Source organism: Clytia hemisphaerica, unplaced genomic scaffold, assembly GCF_902728285.1.
Source record: "Clytia hemisphaerica strain Z4C2 unplaced genomic scaffold, Clytia hemisphaerica genome assembly, whole genome shotgun sequence".
Taxonomy (NCBI): Eukaryota; Metazoa; Cnidaria; class Hydrozoa; order Leptothecata; family Clytiidae; genus Clytia; species Clytia hemisphaerica.
The window spans coordinates 223,546-244,000 of NW_027103532.1; the positions used below are offsets into that span (position 1 = coordinate 223,546).

Here is a 20,455-nt window from a genome sequence, read left to right on the forward strand (position 1 = left end):
TTCTTTCGTGATCTAGGAGAACTAGAAAAAAAAGATTGAAAAAATCTTTGAAACGTGGCTGGGAAAGTACTTATTGTTTTCCGGAAAGAATCTAATAGTATCCATAGTAGCGTATGTAAGAACAGTTCAACCTTTAATTTTCTTTAATCAGAAACAAAAAGCATCATTTGATGATTTAATGGAATAAATCTGGAAAGAATCTAATAGTATCCATAGTAGCGCATGAAAAATAAAGCTCTCAATTTAAGTCGTATTTCTCTCTATGATTCTACGCCCTTAGTAGATATGGTGATGATAATTAACTCGCCAAAAGGAAGAAATGATGCATGAAGAATTCATTCACAGCATGTACTCTACAATTAACCTTCGTGACGGATGCCTCACAGAGCTGGTATTATAGTAAGTTTTTAAATGTATTTGCACTTAGGATTATAAGCTTGCGAGAGTTAAGTAAGTAAGTAAGTTTGCGACCGCAGTCGAGGGCGACCCGAAGGCTCCCTTTTTGTATAGCTGTCTACCCGAAGGTAGGGGAGGGCGCCACTCCTTTCCCTGGATTTCTCCACTTACCCTTGACCCGTCTCTTTAGTTGCTGAGCATCAAGCAGAGAGGCATCAAGTACCATTTTGGGAATCTTTGGTATGACCCGGCTGGGGTTCGAACCCACAACCTTGCGCACCGTAGCTGGATGCTCTACCTTTATGCTACGGTTTATTCACAATTATGAAATTGAACTTAACAGTTACAAGTATAGTAGTAGAAAAGGATCAAAGTTGAGCGTTAAGTAGGTATCTTACATAGATCTACTTCGCATCTTAGTCGTTATTATACGCAAAATATAAAGAGGAATGAATACGTAGGGGTGGTACAGTCACTTTCGGTCGTGATTGTGGATGATGAAATTTGTCGTTCTTTTTTAATGTTGCAAAGTAGGCACTTTCTCCCCCTCCAATATGCTATGTCCAACTTATCTATCAGAGAACTCGAAAACGACCAGATAGCTATATACTTTACTTTCGTATTGATAAAAATTTTTCTCTTAGACAATAATTATCTAAATAATAAAATTGTTACTTAGAAATTTTAATTTCGAAAAATAAAAAAATCCATAATAAAAATTAATTTGCAGAATATTTCGTATGAGAATTTCTAAAAATTCAGTCAGTTTTGAAACCGCTAAGCTTCTATTCGAAAAATTAAAAATTTTCCAAAATTTTCATGACAGGGCAGTTTTTTAAGGATACATGCTAAAACCTACACATCTATCCTGCTTGCCTACAAGTACGATATTTAACATTATCAAAACAACCCACACCACGCATTTATGAAATCTATTCATATGAATGATTTTAAAGTACAATGGATTCTCGGTAATTCGAACTTCTATTGTTCCGAGTTTTCTATAATTCGAACTAATCTTCGGGCTCAATCAATTCGAACAAATTAGACTTCCCATTCATCTCCGAATTAGCCAGTTTGCAGAGTATGGCAAGGATGCACTGAAGAAAAATTCGAAAATACCAAGTTCCGCACTGGAAGATCGCACCTGATAAATTTTGGTCTGAACAAGGTGCACCCATACTTCGGAAATTGGCCCAAAAAGGCAAAACATTGCTAAAATTAGCTGCACTTGAGGAGAAAATAGCGGAACTCTGCACTACGGGTTAAAAAACCGTCTGCACTTGCACCTGAAAACCTCAAATTTTGCACCTGTACTCGAATTTTTCTGAGTTGTGATCTCGAGCAAATGTGCCACACTCTGCAAACTGGCGAATTAGTGAGAGTTGAATGTAATTCAAAAGCACGACGCACCGAATCTAAAAATAACAACAAATTTGCACAAATTTATTCGTTTGTACGAATCGTTTGTACGATCACTTCCTCCTTTGCGTTAATTGCTCTTGCACGTTAATAACTTACAATATCAAAAGAAAAGTAATAACTTTCACATTTTTCCTATCATTTCGAAATGAACTGTGGGATTAGAACTCGTACAAATTTTTAGTTGAATTAATTCCTACGTCAAGGTAAAATGAAGATAGAGCTAGTCCTGAAGGCAAATACAGTATGACTCAAGAATGTTTTAGATGATGTGGTCGAAATGCCCTGAAGGAAACATGACTCAAATTATTTAATGCAAATTTGGTCGAAATAGTGTCCTGTAAAACTAGAGTACGAGTGATAAAAGAACTGTGGGAAACAGGAATAGAGACAAAATGTGTTTGGTCGAAATAGTGAAAATTCTTGCAAAATTAAATGAACGAAAATAGAAATTGTGAGTTTTGGCGAGTCATTGGGGATGCATCAAGAGATAACAAACTTAGCCTAAACCGTATGGAGGACGGTGTACCGTATTGAGGACGGTGAGCGGTGTCTTATCCCCTAAGGAGTGATCTTATCTCATAAGGAGGATGGGTAGCGGATCTGAGAAAGGGGTTACAGGGTAACCCACACCCCCAAATCGTAGCCAAAACTACTCATGCCACACAAACTCAGCACTTCCTAAAACTTAGGGACTGAGAGAAAACACAAGCTAGTGAAAAAACGCAAGTAGGTATCTGCCACACTATTAAAATAGAACAAAATGCACTGAAAAACTACCAAGTGTCAGGATCCCAAACTGTAGTAGTGTAGACAATCTTAGCCATTTTCTGCTGAAATTGAGTAATGTCGTTGTCAGCTATTCTCAAATGTCTTAAATAACAATCACTTGTCCATCTGCCCAAAATACGGATCATTGAGTCTGAGGCACCTGATGCTAAGGCGGCTGAAGCTCCACCTATACGGAAACTGTGTGTATTGATGTCCCTAATAGTAGGGAGGGCTGTAATCAAAAGCTTGCGAATTGCATTTCTGGTTAAAAAATTACCGTTGGAGAACTGAAAAAGGGGTCCAGAATAGCTCGGGGAGAGGGCAAGGTAATTTCGCATGGCACCAACCGGGCAAAGGGCATCAAAGGTGGCTGCAATACGTATGGTTGTTCCCATTCGGAAGGGGTCAGTTTTGCTTGCTTTGATACGTATTGTCATAATGGAGAAGCTGGGATTAAACTGAACGTCAGAACGTGACAGGTGTATGCTGCTGTTGAATTTGGAACAACTGGGGCATGTGTATTCAGAGACTCTCAGTAACCCAAAGAACGCCACTACACAAGATGTCAAGAGCATGTATTTATCAACTGTCGTGAAACAAGAGGTGTGCAAAAAAATTGATATCTGTTGGAGATAATTGATGGTGATAGGTTTCCTAACGGCTCTGGTAAGTGTGTTGCCTTGTCGTCGTTTCATGCCCCTGATCAACCGTTGTAGAATGGTCATTTCGTGAAGATTCAACTGATAGCCAAGCATAGAATTTTGATGGAGGACGCCGTGTATGTAGACCTTGATGGTTTTGTGAGAGATACCTCTGTTTGCAGAGAAAACAGCAAAGAAGCAAAGTGAAGATTGGCTGGCAGGAAAGTGGTTCAGTCTTGAAGATTGGCAAAAGTTGACATAAGATCGTACGCCTGACATGTAAGTGCTTTGGGTGGAAGATGCTAGTGAGTCTCTCAAGAAGGAAGCAAGATCTTGTCCAAGACGGCCATGACACAAGGTGAGATGATGGTGGGATTCAGTGAAGGGGGGGTTTCATGGTTGGCGGAGGAGCGGAATCGGCCCTTTTTTCGGACGGAGTGGCGGAATTTGGCGACAATTTAGACGGAATTACGGAAATTGGGTTCTCTGACGGAGACGGAAAATTAGACAATTTTAGTGCGGAAAAACGGAATTTAGCAAAAACATTTGCGGAATTTCGGAGTTGGTAAAAGATATTCAAAATTTGCGGAATTTTCGACAAAAATATTGAATTTCAAAGGAATTTTCGGTGACGGAATTTTGGTTCAATTTAAGACGGTTTGACGGAAATTGAAGAAAAAATTGGCGGAATTGCGGAATCGGGTACCCCCTGAAACCCCCCCCAGTGAACAATCGGGACATATCGACTTGAAAGCTTCGACCTGAAGACGAGACAATAAGTCAGAAAAAGTGTTACGACGACCAGGGACATGAACAAAACGAACAGAGATGTTGTGACGAGCAGTAAGAAAAACAGTTCTCTAACCAATGCCATAAGCTGTTTGTCCTTGGAAGTGCCGGACGACCAGATTGCAACGATAGGCTCATTATCTGTGAACATTGTGATATGCTTGTTAGTCAGAGGGATGGCGAATGCGGAAATGGTGGCAAAAACAGCAAAAAGCTCAAGAACTGCGATGTGAGTTAGGTCAGACATGTCGTATGGCCATGGGTGGGACAACCACTGTCCCTGAAAGAAGCCACCTAGACCAAGAAAAGATGCATCAGTAAAAAGCGCAATAGAATCTGAAGTGACTGCTGGTTCAGGGAGAAAAGAGACACCATTCCAAGACGACAAAAACTCACCCCACATGGCCAAATCTAGACAAACACTAGTAGAAATGTCAATGTGATGTGAAAGCTTGGATACAGAGGTGGAAAGATCGATGAGTCGACGCAAGAACATTCTACCGGGGTGGATGACCTTACAAGCAAAAGAAAGAGATCCAATGAGGGACAAAAGTTCTCGTTTGGTGCATTTCCGGCGGTCCAACCAAAAGTCCACAAGTTGACGAAGTTCAAGAAGCTTATCAAGAGGAAGACGAATGGTAAAGGAGCTAGAATCAATTTCAATGCCCAAGAATGTAATAACCTGACTGGGTCCCTCAAGCAAGTCAACTGCCACTGGTACTCCGATGATGTCAAAAACAGCTTGTACCAAATCCATGTAGTATCGAGTCGTTTCAAAGTTGATAGAGCAGAGAAAGAAATCGTCCAAATAATGCACCAAACCGGATAGGTCAAACTTAGAGACAAGAATCCATTGAAGAGCGTCTGCGAAGCTGTTGAAGATACAAGGAGATGACCGACTGCCAAAGGGGAGACAAACGTCAACGAAAAGGCGATCTTGCCAAAAATAGCCCAACAAGTGCCAATCTTCTGGTCGAACTGGGCACAGCCTGAAGGCGTGCCGAATGTCAATCTTGCCCATGTAACAACCCACTCCAAGAGAAACCACCATACTTACCGCATCGTCGAATGATGAATACTTGACATGACACAGATCCTCCGGGGTGCCATCGTTGACAGAGTGATCGCGTGGTGAAGACAGATCTAGAATAATTCTTCGGGAACCATCCTTCTTGGGTGCGGAGCCAAGTGGTGAAAAATGAAAGTCAGGGAGTGGGGATTGGGGAAGGGACCTGCTGTGTGACCTCGCTGAAGCTCTTTCAGGATGTATGCAGAGAATGCGTCGCTGTGATGGATAGCAGATAGGTTGTTACGTCTTGTGCAAACAGGGGCTGGACCATCAAAATCTAACTCAAAGCCATAAGTGAACCCATGAATAAGAAACTCAACAATGTCCTGACGGTAACCGTCAAGGAAAAAACTCAAAATGTGGGGATCAACAGTGGTGTGTGGGGAGGAAAGCAAGGGAAAACTCAAAGAAGGTAACTCTCTCAAGTGGACACTGTCACTACCCTTGGCGGTGGGGGCAGTCAGTGGCTGGGTGGTTGAAGGAAGAACAAACAATGCACTTGTGTATTCTTGAGCACTGGACTCTGGCACAATTCCCACAGTTGTAGGCAATGCAGATCTGGCCAGATTGCCCTGCACTGGCCGTCTTCTGGGGGGATGGAAAGGGCGGCTGAGGATAGGGTCTGAAAGTGGGCGCTGAAGAAGATGTAGATGGGTGGGGAACACTGGGGGTGCTCTGTGTTGCTGAAAAGGGGGTGCGGGAACGATGGTAGCCTGCGAAACCTGAAAATGAGGAACCTGGGGCAGAAGAGGTGGAGGGGCACCTGGGAGCTAAATGATCCAGACTCTGACAGATGTAACACCTTGTTGGAGTAGCATGACCTCTAACATGTAAATTGAATAAATAGTCATTGGTAACACCCCAGTTAGTCTTTGTTTGTTCTAAAGGTGTCTGTGACACAGGGGTGTTGTAAAGCTTCAGCGTGGCTTGTAAAAAACGATGAAGATCTGGTTTCAGGTTTGAATAAGGGTTACTGTGATTATCACAGTGTATGAATATATTATCGTATGAATAAGTTGCATAAGACTTGTAAAAAAAACTAGATATATCCCAGCCCTTGCCGCAAACAAAATTTCTTCCTGTGCTTACCTAAAATCTACGCTCACTTTTCCCGCGTGATATACCGTTCCTTCCCGGTTAGTGTGCCAGTCTCCCGCCAGTCTATAATAACTGAAGAATTGTATTATCTCTGAAGAGTAAATCTATATCAATAGACCTTTTCATAAAGTACGTTATGAACATCACTTGCCTCGTATTCAAACAATTTCCATGGTGATTACTTTTTTATAAATAGAAAGTAGTTTTAATAAAATCCGCTGGGAGTAATTACCTTGGCAATAATTTCAAAACGAGGCAAGTGATGTTTGTTACGTAATTTACGAAAAGGTCTATTATTCGAAATAAATATTTCATGATGAGTGTCAGCAAAAATGTAGATTAAATTTTTTATAAAAGGCAGTAAGGTACGAAGGAAATTTTTAATCAATAAGTATATTTTTGAAGTTGGCCTAAAAAATAAATAATTCCTTGACGGTATTTTCTAACGATGTTTGGTTTACATTTATTCAGAAATCACGAATTACAAATATAACATCAAACAAACTAGACAGCAAAAAATCAACTACAATTAACTCTGCAATTACATATATGTCATACACGTTTTTTTTAATAAGGAACACGTTTATAAGGAACGAGGCTGAAAATGGTCCAAAAACTAAGGAATTGTTAAGGAACTGCTCAGGCTGAGAATAAGAAAACCAGTTTTAAGGAATCCAATTTTTGCGAATCCAAACTTAGCAGCTATGTAAATAAGGATCTCGATAAGAAACTTTGAGGCTGAAATTTTCTGTAAAAATAAGGAACTCCAGGCTCAGAGCAAAGGTAAGGGTCCTTATAAAAAAAAACGTGTATATCACTTATAAATTAAATTATCGTTTTAACCAAAATCCAAATTTTATGAGGATTGTACATGTTTTTCAATTTTTCAGTTTAAGAACTATTTGGGTCTGGTTGGGTGAAATATTTTCCTTCATAAAGACAAGCATTGTGTTCTTCGTTGTAAATCAAATCACTTGGACACATGATACACCCAACAGTAACACCATGCCAACAAGCAACATAATGGCGTTGCTGAACTGGATCCGCCATATTGCCATCGAAACTTGGTCCCATTTTTCCACACATATCTGGACAATCAAATTGTCGAGCTGGTTCCCATTCTTGTGTTGTGAGACATTCATCTAAAATATCAAGAAATTTTCCTATTGATTACTGCTGTTTCAGCTCCAACGTCCTAGCTTAGGTATTGAATTGAAGTTTGGAAGGTAGCCCGAATCCAGTGATGGCACTGTCAGAATTTATAGCAAGTAGGGGCAAATTAATGTGAAAAATACATTGAAGAATCGGGTCTATGACTTTGGGATATGAATCCTAAGGCCTATCTCATAACTGCACACTTACCATTTTTGCTGTACAGGCATTGGTTACATTCTTCTTTGAAAACCAAATTCAATGGCCAACATGCTTGGCAATCAGCTTGTCCACCAGTACATTGAACAAAGTAAGAAGAATTGCCAGCATATTCATAGTTTCCATCAGCACGTCCATTGCAAAGAGAATCTGGGCAATGGAATCCAGGATCTTGGAGACCAAGAACATCTTCGAATTCTTTGTCATCGTCTTCTTGTTGATTTTTGTTGATCTTCTTGTTTTTCTTATTGCGATTTTTCATGGCAAGTGTACCTGAAATGGTTGATGCTTATCAATTAGAGAATAATTTCTACTTAGGGCCCAAGCCAAACGTAAGAAACATAGACAATAGCTCTTACTGGGTATATCACCCTCAGTTTAACTTAGAACATTCTCGATAAAAGTCTTTCTTTAAAGCAAATATTCTTAGAATATTAGAATGCAAATTTCAAAACACAACTTCACTTGAGATAAAGAGAGAAATATGTATAAGAAATAAATGGTGACATACTTGCTACCAAGCAGAAGAGAATAGCGTAAACGATGGTCGATTTCATGTTGTTGTTGTTTGTTGGTTCAGTCTTCTTCTTCTTCGTTCTTCTTTTGGAAGTTGAGAGAGTGAGATGATTTTGAAGACCAAATTCGTACATCTTATATACTCCACCCATTATGCAATCAAGATGATTAACAAAAGAGAAAATCATAAATGCAAAAAAATATGAAGAAAGCAAAAGAATAGAACTTTTCATTTTCATGTAAAGTAATTAAAGAGTACAAGTAATTATACTAATCGACGACTAAAATAAACAAACCCTGATAATTAATTTATCATGGACATTAAAAATCTTTCACCTGAAAAGATTTTCACTTTTTCCACCACTATCCGAAAGGAAATTAGATGATGCTAACGTTTTTCAACTATTTCGTTGACATAAACGATGAGGTGATTTTTCTTTTGAAAATATATACGGAAAGATAATATATATAGACCAGCGTCCGAGATTCAGAAAAGGCCTTAAAAATGGTTTTCGTAGGGCACCCCTTAGATCAGGGCAAATTTTTGATATTATGCTCCTAATAGGGTGTAGAATTGACAAAAAAAATTTGCCCTTCGAATCTCCTGCAGTTTTCGAGTGAATCGATTTTTAGTTAATCGATAGAACTTATCAAGGGTCCCCCCTTTACTAACGGTTTTTTTGAAGTCTGAAAATCAAATATCTGAGGCTACCAACGGATTCAGCGTGAAAATTAGATAAAGAAAATGGGGTTATTTGTTAAGTTTCGACTACCTGGTGCATTTTTAAGGCGAAGAATCGACGTTTTTTGCGTTTTCTAATGACGTCAGCATTTTCCTAGGAGCATTTTCAGAAAAAATCATTCCCACAGCTGGATAGCCCTGAATTAGTAGTATCCAAAAATGGTATGGTTTGTCAACTTTCAATGTATAGATCTCGAGATAATTCATTTTTAAGGTGGATAAATATGCTGAAAAACTGCTGACTCAGCAAAAAATATCGATAATTTTCAATATTTAAACCAAAATATCTCGAGATCTAGACATCGAAAGTCAACAAACCATACCATTTTTGGATACTACTAATTCAGGGCTATCCAGTTATGGGAATGATTTTTTCTGAAAATGATCCTAGGAAAATGCTGACGTCATCGGAAAACGCCAAAAACGTCGATTTTTCGCCTTAAAAATGCCATTTCTCGGCACCAAGTGGTCCAAACTTAACAAATAACCCCATTTTCTTTATCTACTTTTCACGCTGAATCCGTTCAAAGAGATAGAAAATAGAGGAGGTTGCATGCTTCTCTTTCTATTATACTATGTTAGTTATGATCATGAATAATTAATGAGGGAAGAAAAAAAGAGGGAAAAGTTTACGGAACCGACTAAATTGAGACAATCGGTGTTTCATTCAAAAAGATACTATCGACGCCGTAAAAAGGTGTTTGAAAACGAAAGTAGAACGAGCAGAGAGACAAATCAAAAAAATGGTAAAAAAATGGCTACGGTTTTCTTTGACAGCTCGAGTCTTTTGGAAATTTATTCTTAGATATTAGCTCTCTTGAAATATACTGTTCACTTTCTCACGTTCTAAAGAAAGGTTTATTTCAATGAGAGTCTATATAGCTGCAAATAAGGTAAGCTAAGTACAGGGAGAAATCTAGCACCAGTTGTCCATTTTAGCTTTTTTATGAGCTAAAAAATGTATATTTTTCTACAAAAATCATAATATATTTTAATCATATAATAAGCTATCATCAAAAGATAAATATCTACTAACAAATGTATTGAGATTGATAATTTTAGATCAGTTTGGACTGGTTTGGAGAGAAAAGAGAAGATATGCAGATATAAGATGATCAAAAACTTTAAGAGATTATAAACTTCAAATTTTTCATCTCATGTCAAAGACTGTCACAAGTGTGAAGGTGTATTTACTTCTTCTGCTTAATTAATTTTTGTTTGAAACTTCACAAAAAACATTTGGAAATCCAAATCAAATCCAGCTAAAATCTAACAAAACAATTGAATAACAATAATTTAACAATAGAAAAATCAGAACGACCTGCCCATAAGTTGAGGTTGAGGTTGGCTGACTAAGACCACCCAAAGTGTAAAATCCAGGATATTCGACAAGCAGCTCTTGCATCAATGACGTGAATGTCTTGACTAAAGATGAAAAGTGAAAAAAGTCTGAATGAAAGAATAAAAGACGGGAAAGTGTTGGTTTTCTATTTTGAAAAAAAACCTCCAGAACATGCAAAGCCAGGAGGAGCACTCACAGAAACATTGATTGCTTAAAAATTAACATTGTACTATTTCGTACTAAAAAAACTTTGAATGCAAAATCATTACAAACCTGTAGTTTGCAGCCCTTCAACAGTTTGAATAGCCAGGTACAGTCTCCTTTTTTCTTTCCTCTTTAGCAAGCCAGGTGTGGAAAGTGCCTCTGTTTTCCCACCTTTCAAAAATGTATTCGTCAGCCACTAAAATGATAAAAAGTTATAATTTGGTCCCAACACACAAGTAAACTGTCAACATTATTTCTTATCAAATAAAAAATGCTCCTTTAAAATCATGAGATTTCATTTCACATATTGTATAATATGGAGTAGAATTATCTGGATAATAGTAACACCTAACCCTCCCCTTAAAGGGAACTAGCAGGTGGTGAGAATACCTACAAAAACTAATCCCATTAGAAGAATATAGGATAAAAATGACGAAACGTTTGTCTTTTGTTTTTATGTACTGTCTAGAAAAATTATTTAAAATTTCTGTTTATATCAAGCTAGTCATCAAACTAAAATCAGACTAAGAACAAGCAGACTTGTAGCTATAGACTAAATTATTTCAATGTCATGGACAACATTTTTATTGTCATAAAAAGCCATTTTATTTCAGACAGACCTAATTCTCAGACTTCACCTAGCATGGTCAAAAATAAGAAGGAAAAATATAAAAAATGATAACTGTTGTATAATTGTATGCTTAGTAACATAAGCAAAATTTTTGAGTTAATATGGGAGTTTACCTGAGCTGCAAGTTTAAATGTCATCCTATTTAGTCGATGTGTTCTCTTCTTAATTTGATCATGTAAAGCCCTGGGATTATGGTATTCTCGAACTCCCAGACTTGTACCACACGGATCCAACTGATCGAGTGTTTGTCCAGCTAAAAGGAAAGGAAACCTTACAATTTCAATCGTTTTTTTGAATTTCAACACCTGGTATAGTACACCTGGTAGTGATAATACTATTTCAAACAAATCATCATTAATAATATCTAAGGTATTATATCCTCTGGAAATAATAGACAAACCATTGATTTACAAAAGTTTTTGGTGCTTCTATTTCCATGAGAGTTTTCAAAATTGTTTTGTATACTCACAAATGAAATAGAGCTTTCTATCCAAAGCACATCAGATTAATACTGAAGCAATGGACTTTATCTTCCTTATTCTTTGAGTTTATAAAATGAACGGTTTGTACAATGCTCCATCAGATACCAAACACCTTGACCTTCAAACTCAATATAATTCCAACACTTTAACAGCTCCCAGGAAATAACTCATCACTTGAAGCAGATGAGTAGGGAAAAAACAAAAACAAAAGTAAATCCAGTGTAGATACCTCGTAAGTAGTACAATAAAAGCTAAAACATGTGAGGCCGATTGTCTTGCTTGTTGGCCCTCCTCATAACATTGCCTTTCCAACTTACAGATTTCCTCATTTATTTCACCCAATAACAAAATAAAAAGTCTTCAGCATCAATAATTAGACAAGCCACACGGTCTCTTTAATATTGTGAAATTTTCTCTCCATTAACAAAATCTGCGAAACCACCAGTATCAATATATACCTGGTGTTGCTTTAACACGCTGAGTTGAGTTATGCTTGCAGGGTTCGAAATAACGGTCGGACATCGGACATTGTCCGACCCAAATGGCTTCATGTCCGACCCAAAAATCATAATTTTCAAGCTAAAGCAACCCTGATCGGACATTTTGTCCGACCCACTTGAAATCGTTATTTCAAGCCTTGGCTTGACTTTCTATTTCTTCCTACTTTTTCAGCTTGGGTGCCTTTCAACGCTGATTCAAACTTCGTATATACAAACAACTCTACACTTTTCACAGATTTTCTCAGGATGAAAATCAACAGAATCATTAGTATAACATCAACTCTCAAAGTATTGAAAGCATCAAAAGAAGTTGCCTCTTTAAGTTTTCTACGGTCTTACTTTTTATGATGAATTGGCTTATCATGCACCGGCCGCATAATAATCTACACTACGTTTTTACTAAGCCAAACCAAAGGGTAGGTTTGTTCGATGAAATTCAAATTCTTCTAAGAAGAAGAAGACTTCCATCTCTTCCTTCAGTAATAAAAAAAACAAATCAAGAAGCAAACTTTTCGAAATTCACTGCCAGAGTGAAAGACAACAAGAACCTGAAAAATGGGCTGAACTCAAAGAGCCAGACCACAGTGAAAAGAGCCAGACCACACTAGAAACTTCAGATATACATACCTCAAGGCATCCTCTACCAAGGAAAATTATTCCCTATTTGAGAAAAAATGTCCATCTTTTCGATTTCGAGTGATTTCCATCAGTTGGTGCTGTTAGCTACTCAACAAGACAGGCCATCTTTCTTCGATGATAATTTCACTGTATCCTTGATCAAAACGTAAACAAATCATTTGATTGGTTGAAATAAATATATCCCAAAGCATTTGAGATGTTTCAAACAATGTAGTACTTGCTGTAGACGTTGTTTTAGTCATAACTCGAATAGACATAACAAAAATAACAGCAGAAAAATCACCGCTTCGACCCGCCATGTTTGCTTCCTTCTCGATTGGCGGCATAACACAGCTCGCGTCAAAGGCGATTTTTCTTTGTTGCAAAACAAAGGAAATTGAATAGAAAACAAGAGTCGCCCGGCTTTAAAGCAGTTGCGTGCAACCTCCTCTATTTTCTATCTCTTTGATCCGTTGGTATTCTCAGATATTTGATTTTCAGACTTCGAAAAAACCGTTAGTGAAGGGGGGACCCTTGATAAGTTCTATCGATTAACTAAAAATCGATTCACTCGAAAACTGCAGGAGATTCGAAGGGCAAATTTTTTTTGTCAATTCTACACCCTATTAGGAGCATAATATCAAAAATTTGCCCTGATCTAAGGGGTGCCCTACGAAGTGACACAATCCACTGCCTCGGCCGCTGGTCTAATAAGTCTGTCTCTAAATAATCTGAAATGGAAAAAAATTAAGGAAAAAACGTTCCTTCTTCTTGCAGGAAAGATTCGGCTTCGATCCTAGAATATTACTAGTAGCACTTTGCAAAAAATACTTAAATAGTCAAAAGTTGTCTAGAAAAAATATATTTCTTATAAGTCTTACCTGATCCTTCATCTTCGCCGTCAAATTCACCAAAGCTAGGGTGCGCACTCGTCGGGATTTTTTGCGCGGAACGAGGAAGAATTTACAAAAATGAACTTCAATGCATTAGTACTTACCTTTAAATCATCCAAATCTGTTCATTCTTTTTTTAAATCAATCAGGAATTATCAGGGAAACAAGTAAAAAAAACTGCATCCAGGTATCTATTTTCTTTCCAAAGATATTCATGTTTTTCGACGTCAAGGTGAAAACGCGATTTAGCGCTGACCACGGCACCGGAAAATTCCCGACCCACATTGAAACAAATGGCTGTCGCTATTGAGCTGGTTCATCTTTTCAATCGCGGTTTTTTTAGTAAACCCAGGGTAAGATTAGGCTACAATCTATCACAAAGTGCTTTATTTGAAAATCTACAGGCCGTCTGGAATTTTGAAAAACAAGAAGAAATTGCGATTTTTTAACAAGATTGCGGATTTTTTCATTTAAGCACCATACACCATCTGAAAGCTGAGGATTTCAGCTTTCTAGTGGTGATATTTGTTTTTAGCTATCATTTCCAGCTCATTAGCGATAGGCTAAAGTTTAACAGTCATCAGGCCGATTTTCAGACCGCGCCAGCAAAACTCCTCACGCCCCGCCACGCGGAAGGCTAGAATTCACCCGCCATCTTTAATGTTTTTCGGTGCTGTCCAAAGGTCATTTCTTGGTTGCGCGTGGTAGGGAGACGATTCCTTGAAAAGGTGGTTTTTTTGTGGTTTGAAAATGGAATAACTTTGGAACTACTTAACCAATTTTAACAAATGACCCCTCATTTTTCTCACAAAGGTAAGGACTTTCAAATAAAATTAGTTTGGTTTTCAAAATTTGAGCGGAAAATTTTGGCCTGACCACCCTACCAAAGCCATCGACCTCGCCGGGAATATTTATTCCACTAATACATTCACAAAGACCTTCAACTCTGCCAGCAGATTCACAACCCAATTAACAAATTTGTAAAACCCATCTTCTTTATCAACAGATTTACAAAAGCTCTCAACTAAGCATAACCAAAACAACCCATCCATCAACACTCCATTAACCATACAATCAACTTCCACAAAAACCATTAACTTCACCAAAATATTCATATATTACCAATGTCCTACCCTCATTTTGATCACCAACAATGAACCACAGTCTCGATCAACAGATAACCAAAATATTTTTATTTTCAATCCAACCAAAAGACTCACCAAAACCATCTAATTTCATCAAAAATAATTGACCAAAACCATCAACTTCACCAAAAGTTTTATCAAAATCATCGTCTTTTTACCTAGATTACCCAGGTGTTTCTCTCTTTTTTTCCCTGAATGTCTTTTATTCGGAATTGAATAATCGAGACATAAAAAATGACTATATTGTAATCTGTTTTCAATGAATAATCTAAAATGTACTGGAGATGACTAAGACTAATCAAACATATCAATGCAATCGAGGGGGTCCAACGAAGAGCTACAAGGCTAGTTAGTTGCTATAGAAACTACTCATACGAAGATCGGCTACGACTCATCAATCTACCTATCCTAAAGACCAGGCGGCAAGTTGGTGATACGGTGGAAGTTTTCAAGAACCTCCACATTTATGACGAGTCTATAAGATCAGAGAAATTTACTCCTCGGACACGACCACGACGTTAGCATGATTACGAGCTTGAAAAGAACTTTGCTAATGACGGTATGAGAGGCTACCAAAGCAACTCTCTTTTTTACAGAAGTGTAAAACCTTGGAATGATCTAGAAGAAGATATTGTTGAAGCACCATCCTTACAAGTCTTCAAATAGCGTTCGATAAAAGAATAGGAGGAAAAGCTTTATAAAATGTAAAATCAAAAGTTCTGTTTCATAGAGGTCAATAGACCTGCGAAATATATTGCTAAAAATAAAATAAAAATGACATGTAGGTGTTAATAATGTGCGCGCGCTCTTTCGCGAGCATGATGCGTGATGGAAGGCGGTCGTTTCAGTATGGTTTACATCTACACTGTGACCTAGTATTTCTACTAGAATAACTCTTTAATCCCTAATTATAAGCATTGTCACCCCTGTCTCTCAGACCCGATGGGGCCCAGCCCCATTGGAAAATTTGGCATTTCGTCCCTGGTTGGAAAAATACCCTAAAATTTCAGCCCCACTGGGAAATTGACTTTGATTTCATCCCCATTCTAAATTTAATGTTTAAATATTGCACTCCAAAGTCCCCAGTAGATTTTTTTGGCTTAGAACAATATAACTTTTATCTCCATTGAGATTTCAATATAAATTTTTATCCCCAATGCGGGAAAAAAAGTTTCACCGGGGCTGTGAGACAGAGGTGTGTATTGTCATACAGTATGTCCCAAAAAGTGAAAAAAAAATATATATAGAATAAATCGCTTTTTTGAGACACGCTGTGCAATGGTGACCGTAGCAACTAAAGAAAAATATTACAGTTTAGCACTCAGAGAAATGTGATAATAATGGAAAATCCCAAGTTATTGCAAACACCTCGTTTTCTGCTTTTACTAAATCAATCTTAACCCTTTCAAGTGCCACGGTAATTTTTTTCTAAGTTTATAAAAGAAAATCGCTAGTTCAAACTTTAAAGGCTTATATCTCCGGATCTAGAAGAAGTTAGAAGCTCGTTTATTTTTCGTTGGATAGGTTAGAGTCTCTTCTTTCTTTTCGGCGCCGCCCGATTTAGGATGACAGGGTGGGCGGTGGTAAAGGGGGGGGGGTAGGTTAGGGGAATTAAAGCAGTCAGGTCTGCTGTGAGGACCTGCCTGAAGATAAAAAGGAGCCCAGTAGTAAAACTTCAAATTAATTTGCTAGAGGATAGAATCAAGTAAAGCAGGGCCAATTTTGGAGGTTCATGAATCACTTGTTGACCAAAAATGGTCAAAAACGGTTTTTTTGCTTGACCATGAAACCCAATCCAATTCCTACGAGCTAGACCAAAAATGACGATTTCTAACTCAAACTTGGTATGCCCTCCTATATAGCCCTTGTCAAGTCATTGGTACTTAAAGGGCTGATAAAAAAGGGATTTCTGAAATTTATCAGAGCTTAAATAATTAAGCATAGGGAATAAGTAAATCTACGACCGCAGTAGGGGCAACCCGAATACTCCCCTTTTTCACCCGAAGGAAGGGGAGGGCGTCACTCTTTCTATCTGGATTGCTCTGCTTATTCTTGATCCTTCTCTTTTATTCCTTAGCATCAAGGAGAGAGACATCAAGTACATTTTTTACTAAGTACTAAGTATTTGGTATGACCTTGCACACCGTAGCTGATTAATCTACCTTTGCACTACGGTTGCTATGAGCAATGAAGGTTAAATGGGTATTCTTAGTCTTTTAGAACGAATCAAAAATAGAGGTAGCAGTTCATCAAAGAACTTCAAAGTTATGTCACCTTAATAACAACTTTTCAGAATTAGCAATTATAACAGACCTTTAAATACGTCAATCAGATTTAGCATAACTTAAATTTGATACCTGTGAAATAAAGGATATTTCTAAAAGTGGATTTTTAAAGCGGCATATAGCGTTTTTCGCATGTCAATCTTCTATTTCCTTTTGATGTTGTCAGTAACAAATCCGTGCTAAGCCGTGACACTTTTTTCAAATCTCCATGATAAATTGATTATCATTACCTTCGTGTAATACTCTTTTAGATTTCTTTGAACACAAGAAGAACATGAAGGAAAATGAAGATTAGAATGTCTTAATTGATTTTTCTATTTTAGCATTCATCATCTTGATTGCATAATGGGTGGAGTATATAAGATGCACAAATTTGATCTTCAAAATCATCTCACTCTCTCAATTTCCAAAAGAAAAACGAAAAAGAAGAAGACTTGAACCAACAAACAACAACAACATGAAATCGACCATCGTTTACGCTATTCTCTTCTGCTTGGTAGCAAGTATGTCACCATTTATTTCATTTGCTTTCAGTAGTAGAGATAGTCAATCAGTGTGTTTTATTACGATTTATGATTTTAACGGTTTTCAAAAGGTTGTTAAGGTTCTTTGAACGGACTTCGTCCTTCGTGCAAACGTATGTATTACTCTAAAAGTCTCCCCTATAATGTTGAATGTGAAAGGAAAATAAATCTAATCAATTACATTTACTCCACTTCAGGTACTCTTGCCATGAAAAATCGCAATAAGAAAAACAAGAAGATCAACAAAAATCAACAAGAAGACGATGACAAAGAATTCGAAGATGTTCTTGGTCTCCAAGATCCTGGATTCCATTGCCCAGATTCTCTTTGCAAATGGACGTGCTGATGGAAACTATGAATATGCTGGCAATTCTTCTTACTTTGTTCAATGTACTGGTGGACAAGCCGATTGCCAAGCATGTTGGCCATTGAATTTGGTTTTCAAAGAAGAATGTAACCAATGCTTGTACAGCAAAAATGGTAAGTGTGCAATTGTGAGATAAGCCCGGGGAGGGGGTAATTAGGCAAATGGAGGGTACGGTATGTGCCACCCTTAAGGGTACCTTTCTTGGACTTTCAAAGTCCCACTAAGGGTCGGAAAAATAGGAAAATTTGAACTTTTTACCCCCTGAAAGATCGAAATTTGGTCAAAATTGGTCAAATTTTTCCCGCAAAGGGTCGTAAAATTCCCAAAATTTTCCTTTGTTTTCTCCATTTTAGTCTCCATTTTCGGATGATTAGCTAGCAAATGATTTTATATTTTAGATGAATGTCTCACAACACAAGAATGGGAACCAGCTCGACAATTTGATTGTCCAGACATGTGTGGAAAAATGGGACCAAGTTTTGATGGCAATATGGCGGATCCAGTTCAGCAACGCCATTATGTTGCTTGTTGGCATGGCGTTACTGTTGGGTGTATCATGTGTCCAAGTGATTTGATTTACAACGAAGAACACAATGCTTGTCTTTATGAAGGAAAATATTTCACACAACCAGACCCAAACAGTTCTTAAACCGAATACTTACCAAAAATTGAAAACAAATTCAGTATTTGTAAATTTAAACCGATATTTTGTAATGCAATATTTATTTTCCTAAGTGACAATTAGGTTCCTAATGCCAGCTAAAATAATTCAATTAATTATTGATGTATTCCCTTTTTGTAACTTATTTATGTTATTTCAGTGCTGATTAATCATAATATATTTGTTTGCTATCGTAAAATATGTGTGTCCAAGACTTAATGTAGTATTTCGTTCATCAATTTATGGTTCTTTTTTTCTATTACAACCCGGTTGAACTTCAGTCAAAATACTGTCACCAATGTGAAATAATCTCTTAAAAGGTTGGACTATTTTTGGACTAAAATTTGAAGATTTTGGCTGAAATCTTGTGGAATTAGTCTTTCTAAGAGTGGCAAAAACGTCAAAATAAGACAAAATTTTCGAAATTCAGTCTCTCTAAAGGGTCAATTTTCGAACATTGGCTCGGACATACCCGTCATCTTGCAAGCCTAGTACCCCCTAGACTAGCAGCAAGCGTCTCTCTTTCCTTAGACACAGGAACGCGGGAATAGTGCTTATAATAAAGAGTTCTTATAAAAAATAGAAATTACCGTGGTAGAGTGGTTTGGAAAGACATTCAGTGATGTATTCCGTGTATTCAGTGAACATATAGACATAGATCCCATTGCATGTTTAATCTGCAGCGAAATACAACGACGTGCTTTACTACACAGGAAAAAATGTTCGATTTCCAAGGTTGAAAATTCGATATTTTTGGGTTGGAAATTTTTGTTTTATAATTGAAGGTTGGAAATTTGAGCGATTACTTTAAGTTAATTTGCAAAACGTAAATTACCCATAATTTTTGTAGGATAAACCAATGCGCTTGAAAAATCAAGTGAAAAAAAAACAATGTAGAAATGACAATTTTCCAAGGCTGGTTGGAAAACATGACTTTTTGGGTGGGAAATTTTTATTTTCCAAACAGTTTAGGAATTGAAAAAAAGGTCAAAAATCTATGTGAAAATACATATTTTTTGTAAATTTGATACCTAGGGTTGAAAAACTAGACTTTTGGGTTTGGAAATTTGTGTTTCTCTCAAAACAGGTTGAAAAACGTTAAAAATCCAGTGGAAATTACATTTTGTGAAATTGAAACTCTTTCGATTGGAAAACTAGACTTTTGGGGTTGGAAATTTGTGTTTCTCCAAACAGTTTGGAAAACGTTAAAAATCCATGTGGAAAATACATTTTTGTGAAATTGAAACTCTTTCGATTGGAAAACTAGACTTTTTGGGTTGGAAATTTGTGATTTTCCAAACAGTTTGAAATTGTTAAAAATCCATGTGGAAATTACATTTTTCTAAATTGAGACCCTTTCTTGGAAAACTAGACTTTTTGGGTTGGAAATTTGTGTTTCTCCAAACAGTTTGGAAAACGTTAAAAATCCATGTGGAAATTACATTTTTGTGAAATTGAAACTCTTTCGATTGGAAAACTAGACTTTTTGGGTTGGAAATTTGTGTTTTTCCAAACAGTTTGGAAAACGTTAAAAATCCATGTGGAATTACGTTTTTTCTAACCATTTTCTGCGCATGTCCTTGGGAAAACCACAAGCGATTTTTCGCTCAAAACTGTTTTGATATATAGCTAACCTAGATATTAGGCTATAATGTGAGCAGTCAAGCTGTAAGTTTCCGTCAGGTGAGGCGTCTCTTCGGAGCGGCCTCGGTCAATCACAGTGAGTTCGCACAGTGAAGCACATAGGGTACTTGTGTCATAGTTTCAAATAGCGCCCTGCTGAGCTGTGTGAGTGATCTAAGATCAACCACGTATCTGTGCGAACAATAACGAGAGATTGACCGGGAGCCATCGAGCCTAGGCTAGCGAGTGACTGTTCACAAAAACAAAAACCTTGTTTAAGATCTCTTTTCCACATCTCTGCCATCACTTTTTTGGATTTTGGCTTTTTTCAACGTGAATTTTAAAAAATTCCAACCTTGTTAAAT

At 37.3% G+C, this 20,455-nt stretch overlaps 2 protein-coding genes and 1 long non-coding RNA gene across 3 annotated transcripts; 1 reads left to right on the forward strand and 2 right to left on the reverse strand.

Annotated features, from left to right (window-relative positions):
* Positions 1 to 6,785: 6,785 nt before the first annotated feature.
* On the reverse strand, positions 6,786 to 8,536 carry LOC136799697 (uncharacterized). The gene is made up of 3 exons (XM_067056412.1): positions 8,069 to 8,536; positions 7,549 to 7,830; positions 6,786 to 7,328 (listed from the first exon to the last, which is right to left on the reverse strand). Exons 1-3 carry the CDS (start codon positions 8,310 to 8,312, stop codon positions 7,078 to 7,080), a joined length of 777 nt encoding a protein of 258 aa, XP_066912513.1. The 5' UTR covers positions 8,313 to 8,536; the 3' UTR covers positions 6,786 to 7,077.
* Positions 8,537 to 9,989: 1,453 nt separating this feature from the next.
* Positions 9,990 to 12,784, reverse strand: LOC136799698 (uncharacterized). Its single transcript, XR_010845557.1, has 4 exons — positions 12,602 to 12,784; positions 11,106 to 11,245; positions 10,431 to 10,557; positions 9,990 to 10,240 (listed from the first exon to the last, which is right to left on the reverse strand). It is a non-coding gene; the product is annotated as an uncharacterized lncRNA (long non-coding RNA).
* A 4,451-nt stretch (positions 12,785 to 17,235) lies between these two features.
* Positions 17,236 to 18,514, forward strand: LOC136799699 (uncharacterized). Its single transcript, XM_067056413.1, has 3 exons — positions 17,236 to 17,418; positions 17,637 to 17,919; positions 18,205 to 18,514. Exons 2-3 carry the CDS (start codon positions 17,703 to 17,705, stop codon positions 18,453 to 18,455), a joined length of 468 nt encoding a protein of 155 aa, XP_066912514.1. The 5' UTR covers positions 17,236 to 17,418; positions 17,637 to 17,702; the 3' UTR covers positions 18,456 to 18,514.
* The last annotated feature ends 1,941 nt before the right edge of the window (positions 18,515 to 20,455 follow it).